We start from the raw sequence: 19,472 nt of genomic DNA, 5'->3' as shown, positions 1-19,472 counted from the left end.
CTTCCTTCCTTCCTTCCTTCCTTCCTTCCTTCCTTCCTTCCTTCCTTCCTTCCTTCCTTCCTTCCTTCCTTCCTTCCTTCCTTCCTTCTTTAACTTACATGGAATAGCAATAGACTGATGAAAGCAGAATCTAGCATATACATGATAAAAGAAACTTTCTCATTTTTGTCAGTAAAGAGATTCCAATCCCTTAGCATCATTCCCCAATCTTCACAGACAGCTGAATTCATCTTGAGCCCACCTTCCACATACCCTAAGTTGTTTTCTCTTTTTCTCAATAACTAGGTAATAGGATTTTTGTTTAGCACAGTGATGGGCAAACTACAGCCTGTGGACCAGATGCGGCCCCCTTAAATGTTCTATCTGGCCACAGGACATTATTGCTAATCTGAGGAATACATTGAGTAGGATACAATACAATGAAACTTTGAAAGAGTTGCCTTAGAAACAGACTGACAGAGGAGCATTTCTTTTCCTTTGGCCCTCTCTTTAAAAAGTTTGCCCATCACTGGTTTAGCAAAATTCAGTCTTTAGTAGAATACCGTCAATTGCATTTGGTTCTGTAATTGAAGTTTCATCAGAATAATAAGGCCAAATGAAATCCTGGAAAGTTCAGTTCATCAACATGGGACAAAGCCTCAAATCCTGAAACAAAGAAGCTATCTAAAAGTAGAAAATACAATTAACTTGTCTATTTTCCCTTGGCATGATGAAGCCACATGACTCAAAGTGGAAACTTTTAGAGATATTGATAATGATGCTCTACTCATGTACAACTATATCAATATATAAAGTTACAGCATATAAACTTCTAGATGGTATGAACATTTAACTGACTTCACAGATGACCAAGAGCACATTGCACACAGAGTGAAAGAATGAGGGACAATGATTGAATAAAAAATTGCCTAGCAAATGTTATTTGATGATTGATGCCAACACTACTGAGTAGCTTTTCTTCCTCATTTCCTCAGTTATTTGTGTCTTCTCCTTCCTTAAAAAAACCCAAACAGTTTACTTATTTGTGTAGATGTATATCCCTTCAGTAGAATGGAAGCTCCTTTAGAGTTGTGTCATTTAATTTTGTCTTTGTATTCCTTTCGCTTAACATAGTGACTTGGATAGAGGATCTACTTAAACAATGTGTCTCTAATTGAATTGAATGAATTAAAGAATGACAAGAAATCAGATTTATATAGGCTTTGAAGGTTTGCATTTTTGTCACAAAAATCCTATGAGATGGATAGATAGTACAAGTTTTTTCATTACCGTCTTACAGATTTATTTTTTTATTTAAAAAAATTTAAACCCAGGGGCAGCTGGGTAGCTCAGTGGATTGAGAGCCACGCCTTGAGACGGGAGGTCCTAGGTTCAAATCTGACCTCAAACACTTCCCAGCTGTATGACCCTGGACAAGTCACTTGACCCCCATTGCCCACCCTTACCACTCTTCCACCTAGGAGACAATACACATAAGTTAAGGGTTTAAAATAGAAAATTAAAAAAAAATTAAACCCTTACCTTTTGCCTTAGACTCAATACTGTGTATTGGTTCTAAGGCAGAAGAGTGGTAATAGTAAGGGCTAGGCTATTGGGTGGGGGAGGGTAAGTGATTTGACCAGGATCACACAGCTAAGAAGTGTCTGAGGCCAGATTTGAATCCAGGAACTCCGATTTCTAAACCTAACTTTCAATTCATTGAGCCACCTCACTTTTTGTTTAGTTATGAAAATAAAACCAAGACTGTGCACATTTGTCTGACCATAGATTTTGCAGGGTTTGAAGGGATTTGTATACAATAAAGTATATATTTCAAATTAAATTTGTGGTTCAATAAGTCACGTTGAAAAAAATGGCAGCCAATAAATGTTTTTATATACCTTATGATCTATCATTTTAACATATTTCAGTGAAATTGATAAATAGAAAATATGGTAAGACTTTATTGAACTGAGTAGGATATACAGTTCTACAGATGTTGATAGTCCAGGTATGTCCTGTGTTATTATTGTTTTTGCTTATTTTCTTGTTCCCTTTAATCTTTGAAGATGTTGCCTAATTTGACAAATTTGGAAACATGCCTGAAATAGATGTATTATTCAGAGAGGTCTAAAGTGCTTTGAGTCCTGTTTGGGTATACATAATTATGGCTAACCACTAATTACATATACTGTAGCAAGGTAGATAAGATGAATAAAGTCAATGCACAACTGTGCCAAACCTACATTTCCATCATTCATATCATTATTCTTGCTTGTTCCATGTAGCACTAACCCAGGACAACCAGTAAAGACCTACATTTATTTCCCTGTTTACCCTCCATTGGATGGGCTAACAAGTTGGGTCAAACTTAAAAGTTGGGAATTACAGAAGGAACATAGCTGGCTAATATTTAGGAGGCTAGAAAACATTGACATCTCAGAGATGAGTTGTTGGCATGTTTTGCTGTTTGTATATTAGTGTTGGAATTGATGACTAGTGTTCTATTACTGGTTCCCTGCTCCCATCCGTGGAGATCAATATAAGAGCTGGAATCCTGAGGTCTCTGGGAAGGTCATGTTAATTCTGGCCCTGGTAGAATTCTCCCTTCATTCTGAGGATTTTACATTATTATTCTAGGCCAATTTGGAGGAATTTTTAGGACTACGAAGAAATTTTTCTATTTGATCTCATTCTCAAGGGCAGTGAGGCCTCACCTTCCAGAGAAAGATTCCAGTTGTTGCATCTGATTTTAAACCCAGGCATTACCTTATCATCTTTGTTTCTCCAGTTCCAGATCATTTATCACACCATGTCTTTTTCTCCTATAATCAAGTCTGGGACTTTCCCTCTACCTGCCAGCTTTACTGAGTAGTCTTGGCCCCTATATCATTTCATCTCTGCTTATCTTTTACATAACCTTACTTTGGCTTAAGTTCCCCTGACATTGAGCCTAAATCCTACCTCCATTATCTTTCTAAGTTCCAAACTAAGTATTTAATGGCAAGACCCAAACCCTGACCTCCACATTTTGGTCACACTTCTACATAGCCATTACCACCACCTGCTGGCTCAATGATGCCCCTCAACCTAATGGACGAGTTCCAGAACTCGACCTGGCCAAACTGGGTGAACTCATCCCATCCTAATTAACTTGAACCATACGGCTCATTCTCAATTACATGTGTTGACAGGGAGAACGAGGATTAATGAAATCCACAAATAATTTGAAAACCACCTTACTTAATAAGTGTCTCTTTCCCCTTCCACTAAATCTTTCATTGGGAATATTAACAAATGGCAAAATCAATTCTTTTGAGGTTTTACTTCTTTGTTCTTCTCATGCCCACAGGTAGTGGAGGTGGCCAAAAGGCAAACAGCAGGTGGAGAATATAAAGAACCTAGAGAATCTATCAAGTGCATAATTAGCCTCTGAATAATGGGGAGTTGAATATTCATCTATGATATTATCACAAACTAATACATACTAGGGACAAGGGAATGGTCCAGCTGGTAGAACCAGATATGAAGCTCTAGGCTGAATCTGATATATAGACTATTATTAATAACTCCTCCAAAGGTGAGATCTGGATTCAGACCTTCAAGCAGTACATTATAGTTGCAGAAGCAAAGACAACCCAAAGGATACAGATACTTCTCCTCCTTCTTGCTGCCTCTCCCATAGAAAAAAGAAACCAGCAGAGCACACACATACAGAGATAAGAAGAAAATGGCTAGTGGGTCCAAACTACTAAAGCTCCACACGTCCCATGAGTCATCCATATTCTAACTCCCTTTCCTCCACCTCCCCCCTTTCATCCCCTGCATACCTATAACCCAGGACTATGTTCTAGGCTATCTTCTCTATATACTTTCTTTGTGATCTCATCAACTTCCATGTATTCAACAATCACCTCTATGTAGATGACTCCCAGATCTACTGTCTCTCTTCTGAGTTCCAATCTTACATCCCCAATTGCCTGTTGAATATTTCTATTTAGGTGCCCTGTAGACATCTCAAATCTGACTCATCATTTCCCCCAAAACCTACTTATTAAATTCTCCACTTGCTATCAAAGGGTTCCTTAATTATAAGTGCATCCCAAAATATTTAGGGATATACTTATATCCTATTCTGTATATATCTTTATCTATCTATGATCTGTACCTGTCTGTCTATTTATTTATCTATCTATCTGACATATATATCTATGTCATATTCTGGGTCATTTTATCTCCTCTTAATATGCCATCTTTTGATAATCTCATCAGCTCCCATCATTTTAGTTATTATCTCCATGCAAATGACTCCCACACTGATCCATTTAGCCTAAGTTTCTATCCTGAGCTTTCATCTTGAATCACCAACTGGATTTCTCCACTTGGATGTTCCATAGGTCTCTTAAACTCAATGTATCAAAAAAAAACCCCAACCTCATCACCTTCCCCCCAAATCTGTTCCTCTTCTCAAATTTACTGTTCTTTTACTGCATTTACCTATCTTTGGACATGTCATATTCCCCCTAGCAGAACATAACGTCCTTGAGTATAGGAACTCTCACTTTTGAATTTATTTCCTCAGTGTCTAGCACAGTGCTTGGCACACAGAGGTACTTAATAAGTGGTTGTTTTTTAATTGATTGATGCCCTCTGAAGTCTCCTTGCCAAACTCTGAGCAATAGCAGCAAGATACTGGCCTTTTTGTATACACCACGACTATTTCCAATACTTATCCTGCTAAAATGTTCAGCTACAACTCTGTAGTGGGCACGAGTACTAAGGAACTCTCTGGAACATGGTGCCTGCCACCTGTCCTTTCAGTTCCATATCCCACTTTATTCTGTGCCCACAGATTAATGTCATGTTTTCTTTAATTCTGCCAGTACCCATTGAGAGGTGCCAACTTCAAGGCTCTGTTTCCTGTTTCTAGGTCCTCTGACTCTCTGGATGAACCCATATAACAAGGATTTTCCATCTATGCATACCAACTGGCATCCCTATCCCGTAGCCCTTGGTGTCAAGCAGGCCCCCAATCTGGGTGAGATTGCAGTTTCTCTGGCGGTAGTATTCATTCATGGTCGACTCCAGCAAGAAGGCATAGTTGGAATTCAGCACCCGGGCAATTCCTTCTTCTGTGCTTTTTACAAACACGCTAGGCTGCTTAGAGTACATGTAATTCCACATCCGCTGATATGTTTGGTAGCGGGAATTCTAGGAAAAGAGCACATGAGAGTGGGATGGGAATGAAAGAAGAATCAAATGGGTTTCAGGCAAAGAGAAACAAGGTAGGACCAACAACCCTCACAGTCAGAATATCCTCCCCCACTATTTCAACACAGAAATTACATGCAAAAGTGCCTTTTTCACATTATCGAGAGGTGGATGAACTTGCAGGAAACAGACTGAGATCAAAAGCTGCTCTGAGATTTGACTGGAGATAGTCTAACCTAGAGACCAATCATGCATTTGTCCATTGGCCAGAGATAATGTGTTTTCACATTTTATCCAGGGAGCAGGCATGATGGTCTGAGCCCCTATAAACTCTGTCAAGTATCCTATTTGCTGGCTTTTTCCTGATCTCATTCAGCCTTTTCCCTGCTCCTTTGTGCATGTAGAATAAAATCCCTCAACATCTTTGGGTTGCAATTGTAATTGCAATTGTAATCCACCTGTTGTAATACTTTTCTTCTTTTAAGGCTATTGCTTCCATGAAGCCTTCTGTAACTCGCAGCTGAGAGGGATCTCTTCCCTACTCCCCAAGTTTCTATAGAGCACTTACTTGTTTGAATATCATCTTTATTGAGTTTCCATTCTATCTCTAACCAGTTATTTATATACATGTTGCATTTTCCTTCCATGTAGATTATAAGTAGCTTGAGGGCAAGGATTATGTCATTTTTTATCTTCCTATTTCAAAGATCTAGCACACTGTCTTGCATATAGTAGATGGTTAATAAATGGGGAATTGTAATTCAAATCCAGTCTTGGATAATTACTAACTGTGTGAGTCTAGGCAAGTCACTTACCTCTGTCTGCTTCAGTTCCCTCCATTATAAAATGGGGATGATAATGGCACCTACCTCCCAGGGTGTTGTGAGGATCAAATGAGATAATATTTATAAAGTATTTTGCCATCCTTAAAGTGCTATATAAATATCAGCTATCATTACTCTTGTTATTTTTATTGTTGTTATTTTTGTTGTCTGCTGAACTTGTGACCTGGGGACTTTCCTAGCTGCTCTTAGGAAGGCTGTCTTGTCCAGTCCCTGGAACAGAAATAAGTGGGAACTGACTTCTGGCCTTAGCACCTCCATTACTAAATGGTATGAACTAAGGTCAAATAAGAGCCACCAAACTAAGTACATGAAGCAGAGACTTCCAGATAGACATCACTTGCAGGGGAGACTCAAGTGACCCATCCTTGACTCTAAACTGATCCTTTAATCCCATACCAGACACCAACTTCTGCTCTCCAAATAATAAGCAGGCAGAGAGTGTTGGGAAGCTGGCCAAGTCCTACACTTGATTAATGTGCTTTTCTCTAAAGTTATATCCAATGTGACTTGTGAGGAAACTAGGAAGATGGGGTAATTTTAGACATTGGTTAGAGATGAAAATGAACTTCTTGGCTAGTGGGTTGGCTAGACCCTGGCTGACCTGTGTGAAAAATCTTCCTGGAGAAATGAAACTAGGAAATTCACTTATTGAGCTGGACTAGGATAGCTACAGTCCTGGAGTTCAGATAGGAATCTGTGTTTAGGACCCCGGTGAAGACCTTATCTAAATATTGTATGGATTTAGCAGGTCAAGGATCAGAGCATTGATGTTGCCTTGATCTAAGAGTCTTTTCTCATCTTGTTGCAGGACTACTTTGTTGGGCTGCTGTCAACTGAGTCCTTATGGTTTCTAGACTGGATGTTAGGAAAGGGCATGGCAGGAGTAGGTAAAACCTGAGGAAAAAGCCTTCCTATCTCCAGCAGTCATGCCACCTTTGTTCCACCTTCTTCTCCCTCTGTCAAAGCCCAGTGACTGTGAGTAAAAGATCAAGATTTACTTGGAAAAAGGTCATGCTGGATCCTCCATGAATTGTGCCATACTCAATGGCTGTCTGGTCAGCCAAGTCATCCACAGACTCGATGGGCACATCCATACGTTGTACAGTCAGGAAAGCTGCCAGGTTGGCCGTGTAAGATGAGATGATGATCAGAGTGAAAGCCCACCTAAGAGGAAAGGACTTGAGTGAAGCAGTTGTTGACTGAATGCCCCCCAGGATATGCAGGTATGTTGTGCTGGAGGCATGAAAGGCAGGGCAGAGGTACTGCCTTCTCTGAAGCTCATAGCTTTAAGAGGTAGAGGAGAGATAAGGCTGGTTCCCATAATGTGGTAACTAACAGAAACAACATATGCACAGAATGGCACTAAAATGAAAGAGTATATCAGACATCGGGTATCTCTACTGGCACTGGATTATGAGTAATCAAGGAAGGCTTCTTGAATGATGGAAACTGAGCCATGATTGAAAAGAGTAGAAAGAAAAAGTTAACCATATAATCCAGAGTCTCAGGAGAGCTTAAAGACCGTCTGGTCCAAAAAACAAATCTTACAGATGAGTAAATTGAGGCCCAGAGTCTGCCAAAATGTATTTATTAAGCACGTACTATATGCCAATGATATAGCACCATAACACAAGTAAGGGCAAACCTCTCCCACCTCCAAACCAACAGTCCCTTCTCTTAGGTCGTTCACAGTCCAGAAGTGAAATAACACATTAGAACCCCACAATGAGTTTCTAGTAGAGCTAAGATTAGCTCTTGCATCTCTCAGTCCAGTGAAAGAGTCTATTCTGTTCTATTTCAATGAGTCCCCATTCAGGTATCTCTTTGGGATTTACAAATCACTTTCCCCACAATAACCCTGTGAGGGAGTTAGATTTTATATTATTACTCCCACATAAGAGACAGGAGTCTGGGGGCAAATAGGTGATTCAGCAAATAGAAAGCCAGGACTAGAGGTCCCCGGTTCAAATGTGACCTCAGACACTTCCTAGCTGTGTGACCTTGGACAACTCACTAAACTCCAGTTGCCTAGCCCTTACTGCTCTTTTTCTTGGAAGAGATAGTCTAAATTCTATGACAGAAGGTCAGCGTTAAAAAAAAGAGAGAGAGATAGGAGTCTGAGGAACAGGGTAATGATCCATCCAAAGTCACATTGCTAGAAAAACACTTTAGGAACGATTTGAACCCAGGTCTCCTGATTCTAATGGCAGTTTTCTCCCTATTGTACCACATTGCTATATTTAGAACAAGTGGATCAAAAACCTGGAGAAGGGATATGAGGGAACCAAGTGTGTGGATCTGCCATTTTGCTTTACTCTGTGTCATCATCTGCCCATTAGAACTTAAATCCCCTGAGGGCAGGAACTGTTGAATTTTTATCTCTAGTAACTAGCATAGTCCTTGATACATAGTAGGTGCTTAATAAATGATTGCTGAATAATTGATTGCTGACACTGAGGGAATGTGGTAGAACCCAGGTGCTTCAGGCTCCTGGCAGGAAACAAGAGGAAACAATACTCTAGAAGGTATTGTTAGGAGGTTACACTAGCTCAAGGCATAGAATATTCTCCACTTTCCATTATATCTCCATATAATCAGTTCCTGTTGATTTCTATAGCTCCCTTGTCCTCAACACACAAACACACACATATAACTAATGGAAAGGGGTCAGACCTTTGAAACATCACATTAAAAACAAAACAAAACCCTTAATTTCTGTCTTAGAATAAATCTTAAATACTTGTTTCAAAGCAGCAAAGCAGGAAGGGCTAAGTGACTTGCCCAGGGTCATACTGCTAGGAAGCATCTGAGGCCAGATTTTTACCCTGGAGTTCCCGTCTCTAGGCCTGGTTCTCTATCCACTGAGCTGCCCAGCTGTCCCAGGCCCATCATTTTTAAAGGTTGCCAAGTCCTAGTTTCTTGGTGAATCTTCTAAGCATATTACATAGGTGTTGCAGAGTAACCACAGGGTTGTTTAGGTCATCTTGTTAATGACATTGTGGGGATGTGGTGTATAACATATATCTATTTATATGTAAAGTAAGATCTCATTTTATAAGAACTCAACTATGTGAATTCAGAAAAATGCAATTGGCAATCGAAAAAAACTAAGGCAGAAAACCCATAAAATAAATTTTTTAATCACACACTAAGTCTGTGCCATTTTTGCAAGCAGCATAAAGTCTTGCAGCAGTTCTTACAAGTCATATCCATGTCAGAGTAGTGCTTTTTTTTTGTTTCACTAATTCTATTTAGTTGTTAGTAATTGCCCCCAAATACAAGAGTAATGATGCTGGTAGCACCGAAAAGCCTAAGAAAAGTTGTACAGTGCCTAGGGATGTTTATATAAGAAATATTTATTAAATAATAAGATTCACTATTATGCATGATTTTCAACTTAAGGGAAAGGTCTTAGAACGTATTGGTCATGTAAAATGAGGTTGTACTATATGTTATTTCCCTCAGTAGAATGTAAGCTTTTGAGGGCAGGGATCATTTCATTTTTGTCTCTAGATTCCTGAACCCTAGCATCCAGTGGGCACTTAATAAATGATTATTAGTTAATTGAACGACTGAGCACTAGATTTTAATCCAGAGTTGGCTGAGTAATTTAGTTCAGCTCAAATACCACAGACTGCATCACCAACAATAGTCATTAATATTCCAAATATAAACTATTGGTTTAGAGAACTAGGAAGGCAGAGTGGAGAGCTTGTTGAGAGAATATAAAGAGCCTGTTTTAAGTAATGGATCAGTCTCATTTGTATTTGGCTATATAATTTGAAACAAAGACAATTCTTTTACTCTGGAAAAACCTTTTTTTTTCCCCCTAGCCTGATCTTTCTCAGTCCAAAAGGCTATCTAATTTCTATATATGCCTCCTCCTTCTGCCTGGTTACATTAACTCCTGCTCTGTGTTTTTGATGGACCCTTCCCTGTAAAATCCCCCTCCGCTCCTCAAATCTAGATTGTCCATATGTGGAAACTTCTACTTTGCTGGCTTATTGGCACCTCTCTGCCGGTGACCTTGAGAGTGGGAAACCAATCAGACTTGCTTGAGCAAGACCTCTCTTCACCCTACGGAATGCCCAAGTTATTCTGAAGCACCAAGTAGTAAGTAACCCAATGAGCTGAGTCCTAGACCATCATGATCTTCCTTACTCTGCCATAGCTTCAACACAACAGGGCTCAAAGGTCCCTGGTAACACTTGTAGTTGTATCCTTTTCCGGTCCATCTTTGGAGGTGTTAGGCTTGGGGTAGCCCTAGTTCAGAAATATGAGTTTCAATCCTAGTGTCGAGGGGCTCCTCTTGTCTGGAGGCATCTCAGACTTGGCTTCAGAGTGAAGTGCTCATTGAGCTTCCCTACCACCCTTTCCTTGTTATCCCTGCTTCTTGTTCCTTGGGTGTCTCTGCTAAGCCATAAGGTCTTCTCTTTTTTGTATTTTCCCTTAAATATGTAAAATAAAACTGTCTGTTGCTTCTAGCATTGACTGATTCATCTAAATCTTTTCCAAAACCATTTAGTTTCAGCAGTGGACCTGACAACCATGAATGAGCTAACGTCATTAAAATTGACTTGCTCTATTAAGTAGGTTAAACATGCCCCCTGCCATATGGTTTACATTTTAAAATTTGCAAACCTAACTCCACTACTAGAAAAATAACTGAGATCATTCTTTATGGATGGCAGTGGGTCAGTAGAGCCATATTTGCATAAGGGCAGTATTCCATTTGTGAAGCTGACATTCTTTTGGACTCACATGCCATCATCATCTGCCACTTTAGTGTGGGTAAAGAGACCAAGGCTGACTAGAATGACCCTGTCTCTAATCCCTCCCCATCTTCGAGAGGCAAAGAACTGAGCTATGATCCTGACTTAAAAGCCCAAGGAATTGAGGAGGCACAATACCATTTAAGGGATAGTGCAAGAAGGCCAATCACAAGATGGGCTCTTATTAAGTGTCAGAGACACAATAACACATATCTTCTGGATCAGAGTTACCAAGCAACCTGGGTGTGCCTAAATTAACACGGAGGCAGCCTGTACTGTGGACCAGGCAGCAGAACAACTTGAAGTATCCTTCTTACCCTAGGTTAGAGGTTATTATAAAATAAAGATTTGGGGTGGAGGAGGAAGATTGGGGTATATTTAGGTGAACAGAGAAGGAGAGAGAGGTCCAAATGCAGATGGACAAGGACTTTCCATAAGAAAAGAAAAACAACCTGAGGGGTCAAGGGTGCAGAATCAAAAGAAGGCCTCAGTTCTCCCATTTCTGATTTTTTACCTTTTTATCAGCCCCAATTTTCACTATTCAGTGCCACTCAACTCTCTTTAGATTTTAAAACTGATCATTCCTCCTACATCACCATACCTGGCTTCTAGAGGGATTAGGATCCCCATTTTTTTTCTTTATTTGTGGGAAAGGCCTTTTCCTCATATTTCTAGAGTTGGAATTGAAGCAGAGAGAAAGGAAATAGGACTATGACCAGTGGTGGCTGAGAAAGTCTGTATAAGCTATAACCAGAAACCTGTATTCTACAAACTTGTTTTTTTTTTTTAATCCTTTTGTGCATTTTGTTTTTTTACCTTAGTTCTTTACTAAAGTTCTTCATGAAACAATGGTAAATGCAAAGAATGAAAAAATAGGAGACAATGCTGTGTAATTATAAGGATCAAATTTGACTTGGAAAAAGAGATGAAAAACAACAGAAATACACCTTCATCCCTTCTTTGTAGAAGTGGGGGGACAATGAGTGTGCAATATTGTATATACACTGGACTCATCTGTTAAGTTTTGTTGAATTGATTCTCTCTTCTTTTTCTTTGCTACAAGGGAAGGCTCTTTGTATAGGGAAGGGTGGGGATATATCTGAAAGGAAAGTGTTATAAAAACAAGAGATAGAAATAAAGATTGATAAGGCAATTAAGAGTTTATATGCATCTGTAACTTCTTGAAGCATAGAGATTTTCCCATACCTTGATTAAAATAGAGAGAAGCCAGGTTTGGTTGGCATGATGTACTTTTGAGTCTTAGAAACAGATTTGGGGAGTCTGAAGCTGATAGAGGAATACATAGGAGAGGGAGAGTGGGGACACTGATCTTTTTCTATTTGTGGCTTTCCCCTCATCTACTTATATTTGCATACATTTGCATCTCCTTCCCAGTCTGACTCCATTAATTCTCAGGTCATTTTAAAGTTAGGAGTTTATTCTCACTCCCTTAAATGGTGTTGGCTGTTGGGCTACCAGACCTTCATTTTCTCTAGTTTTCCTCACCTACTCACTTATTACATGGCTTCTTTTTTGGGGTCCTCACCCAAAAAACTTGCAATCGTAGGCTGCATTTTTGTTGTTGAGTCATTTTTCAGTCATCCTTAACTCTTCATGACCATTTGGGGTTTTCTTGGCAGAGATGCTGGAATAGTTTACCATTTCCTTTTCCAGCTCATTTTATAGATGAGGAATTTGAGACAAATAGGATAAAATAACTTGTCCACAGCTACACAACTAGTAAATATCTGAAGCCAGATTTGAACTCAGGAAGATGACTCTCTCTGCCAGGCATTCTACTCTACTCCACTGCACCACCTAGCTGCATTAGTAGAATAATAATGCCCAAAATGAGGACAGTTATAATTTCTCTTCATTCGGTACTAGTTGAGGCACACCTGGAATGTTGTGTCCAGGTCTGGGTGCCATGTTTTAAGAAAGACATTGAAAGACTAGGGTACGTACAGATTATAAAGAATTTGAGAGCAGTGGAGGGTGCTCAAAACTATGTAGCTAGAAATTTAGTTGCAAACTGAAAGTATGAAGGCAGGAGGAGAGAAGACAGGAGAAAGGTCTTCAAATATTTGGAGAGCTGTCATGATCATTTTACTTGGCTTCCAAAGAGGAAGACTTGGATCAATGAGTAGAAGTTATGGGAAAACATATCTTGCAAGGAACTTGCTAATAATTTCAGTGATGTACTATAGCCAATTCCTATGGAGAGCTGATTGTTAAAATTTCAGTATGAGCATTTACACTTTGAAAATTGGTACACACTAACAATCAGGAATTGACTTAATGTTTTGTCAATTGCCTCAACTTAATAAAGTAATGGAGAAAATATTAATAATGGAGACTAAACTTAAAAGTACGTCTGCTAATATTCCTCCCCCCACCCCAGAGTTAGTTGTAAAACTTTTACCAGCATTATATTGATCAGGAGCCTGTGATTTCAGCAGAATATATATATCTACACACACACACACACACACACACACACACACGCACATAAATCTCAGCTCATAGGGAAGGAAGCTCTCTTTACCTATGAAGGCCAACACCTTCTTTGCATCTAATGGTATTGCCGATCAGCTTAGCATCACCCAGCCAAATATGGTTTGAACTCAAATCTTTCTAGCTTCAAAACTAGCGTATTACCTGTCCTGCCCAATTAGAATTATATGCAAATAAAATACTATGTCTCATGCAGTAGGAAGCTCCCCAACACTGGAGCAGGGTTCCAGAAGAGGCTAGTGGCCATTTCTAAGTGATGTTATGGAAATGATTCATTCACCAAACAAAAGGTAAGACCTGATGATCACTAAGACCTCTTCTAACTCTGTGAGTCCATGATTCCCTTCCAAAAAACAACAAAAAGAGCTGAATCAAAGGAGAAACTAACAAGGGCCCCAGAAATCTCATCTGGATAATGAAAGGCTCCCAAGGCCCAGTTTATGAATACGACCTGGAAGTTTTTTCTTTTTTTTCAAAAGGACTTTGAATTTCCCAATGGACAAGACTTTTGGGATAGAAGAAGAAGAAGAGGATTAGATTGTGGTTTACTTCTACAACGAGGACACATCTATATTGGACTTTCTTAGCCTGCCCCTGTGGGTCTAGAGTGGTCCCCCTGGTACCTGACCCCACTTCTGCCTTTGGTTCTTACCAGACTCCGCTGACACATCGGGTGGATAAGGCGCGTGGCGCAATGGTAGAGCCTTGCTGCATGAAGCCCCCAACGGGAAACCATAAGCTGTTTCCTAGGGAGTACTGGTTTACCAGAAGGTTACACCGGCCCTGGGCACAAGGATGAGGGCTATACCATTCATAGGGTGTTAGCCTGTGGAGACAGAAAGGTCTACAGTGAGCATGTTCCAGAGCCAGAGAAGAGGCAGCTAGGGGTAGGGTAAGGTGAGGGAAAGAGGTAAAGAAAAAAGAACCTTTGGTTGGGAGTCAGGATCCCTGGCTTCTGTTCTAGGGTGACTTTCAGCCAGTCATTTCACCTTTGTTAGCTTTAGCTTTTCTTCTCTGTAAGAGGGAAGACTTGAATCTGTGTGCAAGATCCCTTTCATTTCTGGGAATGTTTCCTTCATCCACTTTTCACACTGACTCTTCTCTAAGTAGTTCCTTATGGGCTGAATGTCCTTCCTTCCTCAACCTCATCAAACCCTCCCACTCTTGTCATGTCAACAGATTCTGAAATGAACTTTCTTCAACTGGTCATTGTTCCATGCCAAATATTCTTTCCTTCGCCCTTCCTAATCTTGCCTTGGCAGTTCCTCGGTTATTTTCTCCCTACTTCACCCAGGCTCCCTGTCCTTGGCATGCACTTACCTATGGCTTGTAAATAATGCAAATGGTTATAGTCTGTTCATAATTCCACTGAATGATCTAATACTACTAGGCTGCCGACTGTAGTGATGGAAAGAATAATGGGTGACGGCCAGCACCCAGGAGACAAGAGTTTGAGGTCAAGCTCTGTAATTCTTCACTGGCCATGTGACCCTGGGCACATTGCTTACCTCCCTGAGCCTCAGTTCCTTCATTTGCAAAATGTGATAATAATATTTTGACTATCTACTTCACAGAGTTATGAGAGAAAGTGCTATAGGGTTGTGAGTCATTGTCGTCTCAGTATCATGGATCCCACTCACATCACCACCACCATGATTTCCTGTCCAAACTGGTCCACATACATGTTTTGTTAGATTGTAAGCTCCAAGAGGGCAGGGAACTGAAGATTTTTGTTGTTATGCTTGGTGTAACAATACAAATAACAGAGTACTTAATCGACCTTTTTCATAATCACAATGTTGATGAGAATATTGTGTTTGGGGTAGGGCAATGGATAGCAAAGGGCAAATCTGGCCTCAGATATTTCCTAGCTATGTCACCCTGGGCAAGTCACTTAACCTCCATTGCCTAGACTCACTCTTCTGCCTTGGAACCAATACATAGTATTGACTTTAAGACAGAAGGTAAGGATTTAAAAAAACAAAACAAAACAACTAACTTAAGCTTGTTGCCAGGACAGTGCAGCTGCTATACAACTGGTTTTGCAAATGTTGCTGATAGCGAGGGCTGAAGTGGTGGTCATCTGATTGCTACATCATGTCACTTCCACAGATTCCATCAGAAGAAGGGAAAGTGTGTGACAAAGACAGTAATAAGTAGGAGATTTAGGCAGAAATGCTGCTAAAAGACCAAAACCACCCAATCCCTTGCAGCAGACAATACAACGAAATGGAAATGGGAGGTATCAGACAGCACGTTAGTTCCTGAATGTCTTGCCAGATGTCAGTGACAACAGTTACTTGACAGTGGCAATACCTGGGAAGGCCAGCACAGACAGCTTTGGATAAGCCCACCTGTAGGGGAGTAGAAAGACAACAGTTTGCCCCTCATGCCCATCAAACTCAGCACCAGCTGCTGACTCCAGGGGAGTGTAGGCTGCCCAGCCTGTACAGAGATTAGCCTTTTGGGACTTGGATGGCTTAATTTGCCAAGAGCTCTTTCCTGACTCTGACTCTGACTTGGATTGTAAAGGATTTTTGGGGTGCAATGGCTTCTCCAAAGCATGCTGGACTAGTCCCCAGGATGCCAGGTCCTTAGGCAGGAAGGAAGGAAGACCACCTGCTTCTCCTTCTACCAATTAGAAAACTACTAAAAAGGTAGGTTTCTTCTCAGGCTACAAATTAGGGAAGATGATCCCCCAATTCAACTATAACATACTCAATACAAAACTGGCAGTTTGGGGTCATTAAATGAAAGGTCAGAACTAAAAACTACCATGAAAAAGTCCAGAAACCAGGAAGAATAAATCAATGTATTTATATATCCTTGTTCTAGGGAGTTCTCAGCACAAATATAAAAGTTCTTTGCAACTGGCATATTTCCCTAGCCCTTGTAATATTAGTGAGATAGCAGAGAGGAAGAATTTTTACTCCCATTATCTAAAGGAGGAGAATCATGGAGTGATTCTATGTGGGGCAAAATACTCAGTTCTACTGATTCTAGGCTGAAATATGGTGGGGTGCCATCTTTGGCTCAAGGTGGGACCCTTCCTTTTACTGGGGCAAACATCCTCATGATGATAATTAGAATCTACAAAAGTGGGGTTCAGGCCTCTATTATTTCTTCTCCTAGAAAAGTGAAGGTTGCTTCATAGGCCACAGAAACAAATCGCCCTTAGGGGATTCTCCTCTTTTCTCCTCCTATATGAACCAGGCTTCCTATCCCAGATCTGCTCCTAAGAATCCTCCCCTTTTTAATGTGCTCTGTCCCTCTCCCCTCTCCCGTCCTAGGCCCATCTACCCCCATCAGATAGGCAAGAAGCATAAAGAGTCAGGCTTCCCCTTCAGTGGTCCCCCACCCTCATTCCCATCCTACAAGGGCAGCTATGTTTTCAGAAGCAGATCTGGGCTAGAGCTCGGTGATCATCTCCCTGAAGAGTGGGCCCTCCTCCCCCATCTGTGCTGCAGCCGCCTCCAGTCCCCCCACTACTGTCTCCAAGGCTCCATTTCTTGTCGCTCAGCACTTTGAGGCAGATCCTGGCACAGGCTGAGGCTGGGGCAGCCAAATGCACAGCTCTTAATTTGCGTGATCTTGTACCACCCATCTCTCATTATCAGGATTCCAAATCATTCCCGGCAGGAGGGGAAGGAGACATTTCAGGCAAAACCTGCCTGCCAGTATGTGTGTGTGTGTGTGTGTGTGTGTGTGTGTGTGTGTGTGTGTGTGCCCACCCATGGGAGTGTGCAAGTAGGTGGATGGACAGATGGACAGACAGGATGAGTCTGGCAGCCCTGTGGGAAAGTGTGGTCGGGTCACTAACCCCTCTTGGATCAGTCCATTTCTGTCCAGAGGTCAGCTTTCACCTGCTCCTTACTTCCTCCCTCTTCTCCCTATGAAGTTTCCTAAATTGGACACAAGGTGGTAGTGTGAGGACAGCAAAGTGAATAAAGCGTATACCGAGCCACTAGGAAGAGCACACAGCTGACAGCCAGATAGGCAAGAAGCATGAAGAGCCAGACTCCAGGAGAAAAGGGGTCCAGGAAGGAGAAATAACCAGGTTTTCGACCCTAGAAATGAACACAGAAAGAAATTTCACTATACATGTTCACTCAAAATAGATCCTGGACAGGACCAGGCAGAGAAGGTGATGAGTGTAGATCCTGTCCCAGACTTGGTTGTTCTCCATGACAGAATCATAGAATTTGAGGGCTGGAAGGGGGCTTTGGGGAGCTCTGGGCCAGTGTAGCTCGCTGACGTGATGGTTGGGGCTGGGTGGTGATGGAAGGCTAAGGAATAGAGTTCAGCATGTGCATACTCAATTCTAGCCCTGACCTTGGCTGTTAGACATTCCCCAGGGTGAATGCCAGCTTGTATTCAGACTCGAATTCCTTCTCAATTTTGTTTCTTTTATTGCCTCTGTATTTCTGGAAGAGTGTAGGTGGGCTCATAAAATATTTTTTGCTACTTAATTCCGATGCTACCCTATGATGATGACAGTGATAATTCCTCTTTGATAATCCCCAAGAGGACCTAAAGCCAGAGAAATGTTGCTCTCTTCCCAACCAGAGATATGAGCTGGCCAAGGCCATGTGAGTTGGGGGGTGGAGTTTGGAAGGAAGCCCAGGAATCAAGTGGGCTTCTAGTCCTCCTTATCAAGACAGTGAAACAAAGGCACGGAAGATATATCCAAATGATGAAGAGAGTGGAGAGGAGAGGGGATGCTGATGGAAAAGAACAGATGGGCTTTCATTTGTGGCCAAGGACACATCATTTAGTGACATGTCATTAGGACAGAATATGACATTGTATCACGACCCACTCTTATATCATGACACATTACATCTAGGTTCTATCACGTAATGAAAAAAAAGTCTGTTATTCATGTTAGAGAAATGTCTGCTTCAGGTGATTGAGTGGTGTCAGTCAGTCCCCAGATATATGATGGGAAGGACCCATGCTAATACTAAGTCAAAATCAATCTGTCCCTTCTAAGCTTTTCTAAACAGCTTTGTCTTCTGGATGAGTCTGAGTACTTTTTACATCAAGACAGAGCACTGGCATTTGGTTGGTGCTGATGCCTCCATTGATAAAATTCAACTCAATGCAATGCAATTCAATTCATTAAACATTTATTCAGTATTTACTATGTGCAAAGCCATGAAAATACCACTAATAGATACTACCTCAGGAGGCAGAAAGTAACTCTTTGTAGTCCTGCTGTGATCTTGCAGGTTCAATCATAGACAACCTTCAATCTCCTTTTCCTTTGGTTTATTTATTCTCTCTTTTGGGTTCTGCATACCAACCCCTTGAGGCTGCATTACCCTCTAGGAATTGCATATTTTTAACTCCCTTCAGTTTCAGAGAGATGGGGATGATCCAGCCAGTCACACAAGGACTGGGATTAGAACTCCCAAACTTTGCCTGAGCTCCTTTGGGAATAGTACGATCCTTCTTTCTGCATAGTAACATGATGACAGTGGCCTTTGGGGCAGACAGTAAACAAAAGCTTTCTCCTCACAGCACAAGCAAGACCTGGTATCACGTATCTTCTAGCATTTACCATGTCTTGGGAAACTTTGAAGTTCTCTGTCTCGCAGCACATACATATACACACTTGACTTTCAGAGAATACTCTGGGGTGATCTAATCAGGGAATTGAAATGACTTGTAAGATAAAGAACAAGAGAGAAGACAGTTTCGGGATGTCCCAGTCCCATCACTATGCAGATTATCTAACAGCAGGCAAATGACTCAACAGTAATAGAATCAGACTTCCTAGAGCAAGTCATTTATATTTCCATCATTGGCTAACAGAATCTGTTTCTCTTCCTGAATGCCAGGAATCTTTAGGCAAATCATTGGAGCCAAAATCTGGAATCCAAATGAAGAGAAGACCTGGTCATCTCATTTGTGAAACAACAGTGTTCAAGATGAGGTCACTTCCTCCAAATATTTTTTTCTGACCTACTTCACTTGCATCTATGTACTCCTGTGTTTCTTTCTTTCTCTTTCTCTTCTCTCTTTCTCTCTTTCTCTCTTTCTCTCTTTCTCTCTTTCTCTCTTCCTTCCTTCCCTTCTTCCCTCCTTCCCTCCTCCCTTCCTCCCTCCCTCCCTCCCTCCCTCCCTCTCTCTCTCTCTCTCTCTCTCT

The 19,472-nt window shown here is 41.1% G+C and overlaps 1 protein-coding gene across 1 annotated transcript in view; it reads right to left on the bottom strand.

Moving 5' to 3' along the window:
* The window catches only part of GRIK4 (glutamate ionotropic receptor kainate type subunit 4), a 315,433-nt gene that overhangs the window by 26,330 nt on the left and 269,631 nt on the right, over positions 1–19,472 (bottom strand). The window contains exons 12-15 of the mRNA XM_044669645.1: positions 17,279–17,388; positions 13,974–14,147; positions 7,034–7,199; positions 4,965–5,190 (exon numbers count right to left, since the gene is read on the bottom strand). Coding sequence (XP_044525580.1) covers positions 4,965–5,190; positions 7,034–7,199; positions 13,974–14,147; positions 17,279–17,388 — 676 coding nt within the window. The remainder of the gene's footprint in view (positions 1–4,964; positions 5,191–7,033; positions 7,200–13,973; positions 14,148–17,278; positions 17,389–19,472) is intronic.

The sequence above is a fragment of the Gracilinanus agilis genome, chromosome 3 (assembly GCF_016433145.1).
Source record: "Gracilinanus agilis isolate LMUSP501 chromosome 3, AgileGrace, whole genome shotgun sequence".
Taxonomy (NCBI): domain Eukaryota; kingdom Metazoa; phylum Chordata; class Mammalia; order Didelphimorphia; family Didelphidae; genus Gracilinanus; species Gracilinanus agilis.
This window is presented reverse-complemented; position numbering and strand designations above follow the sequence as displayed.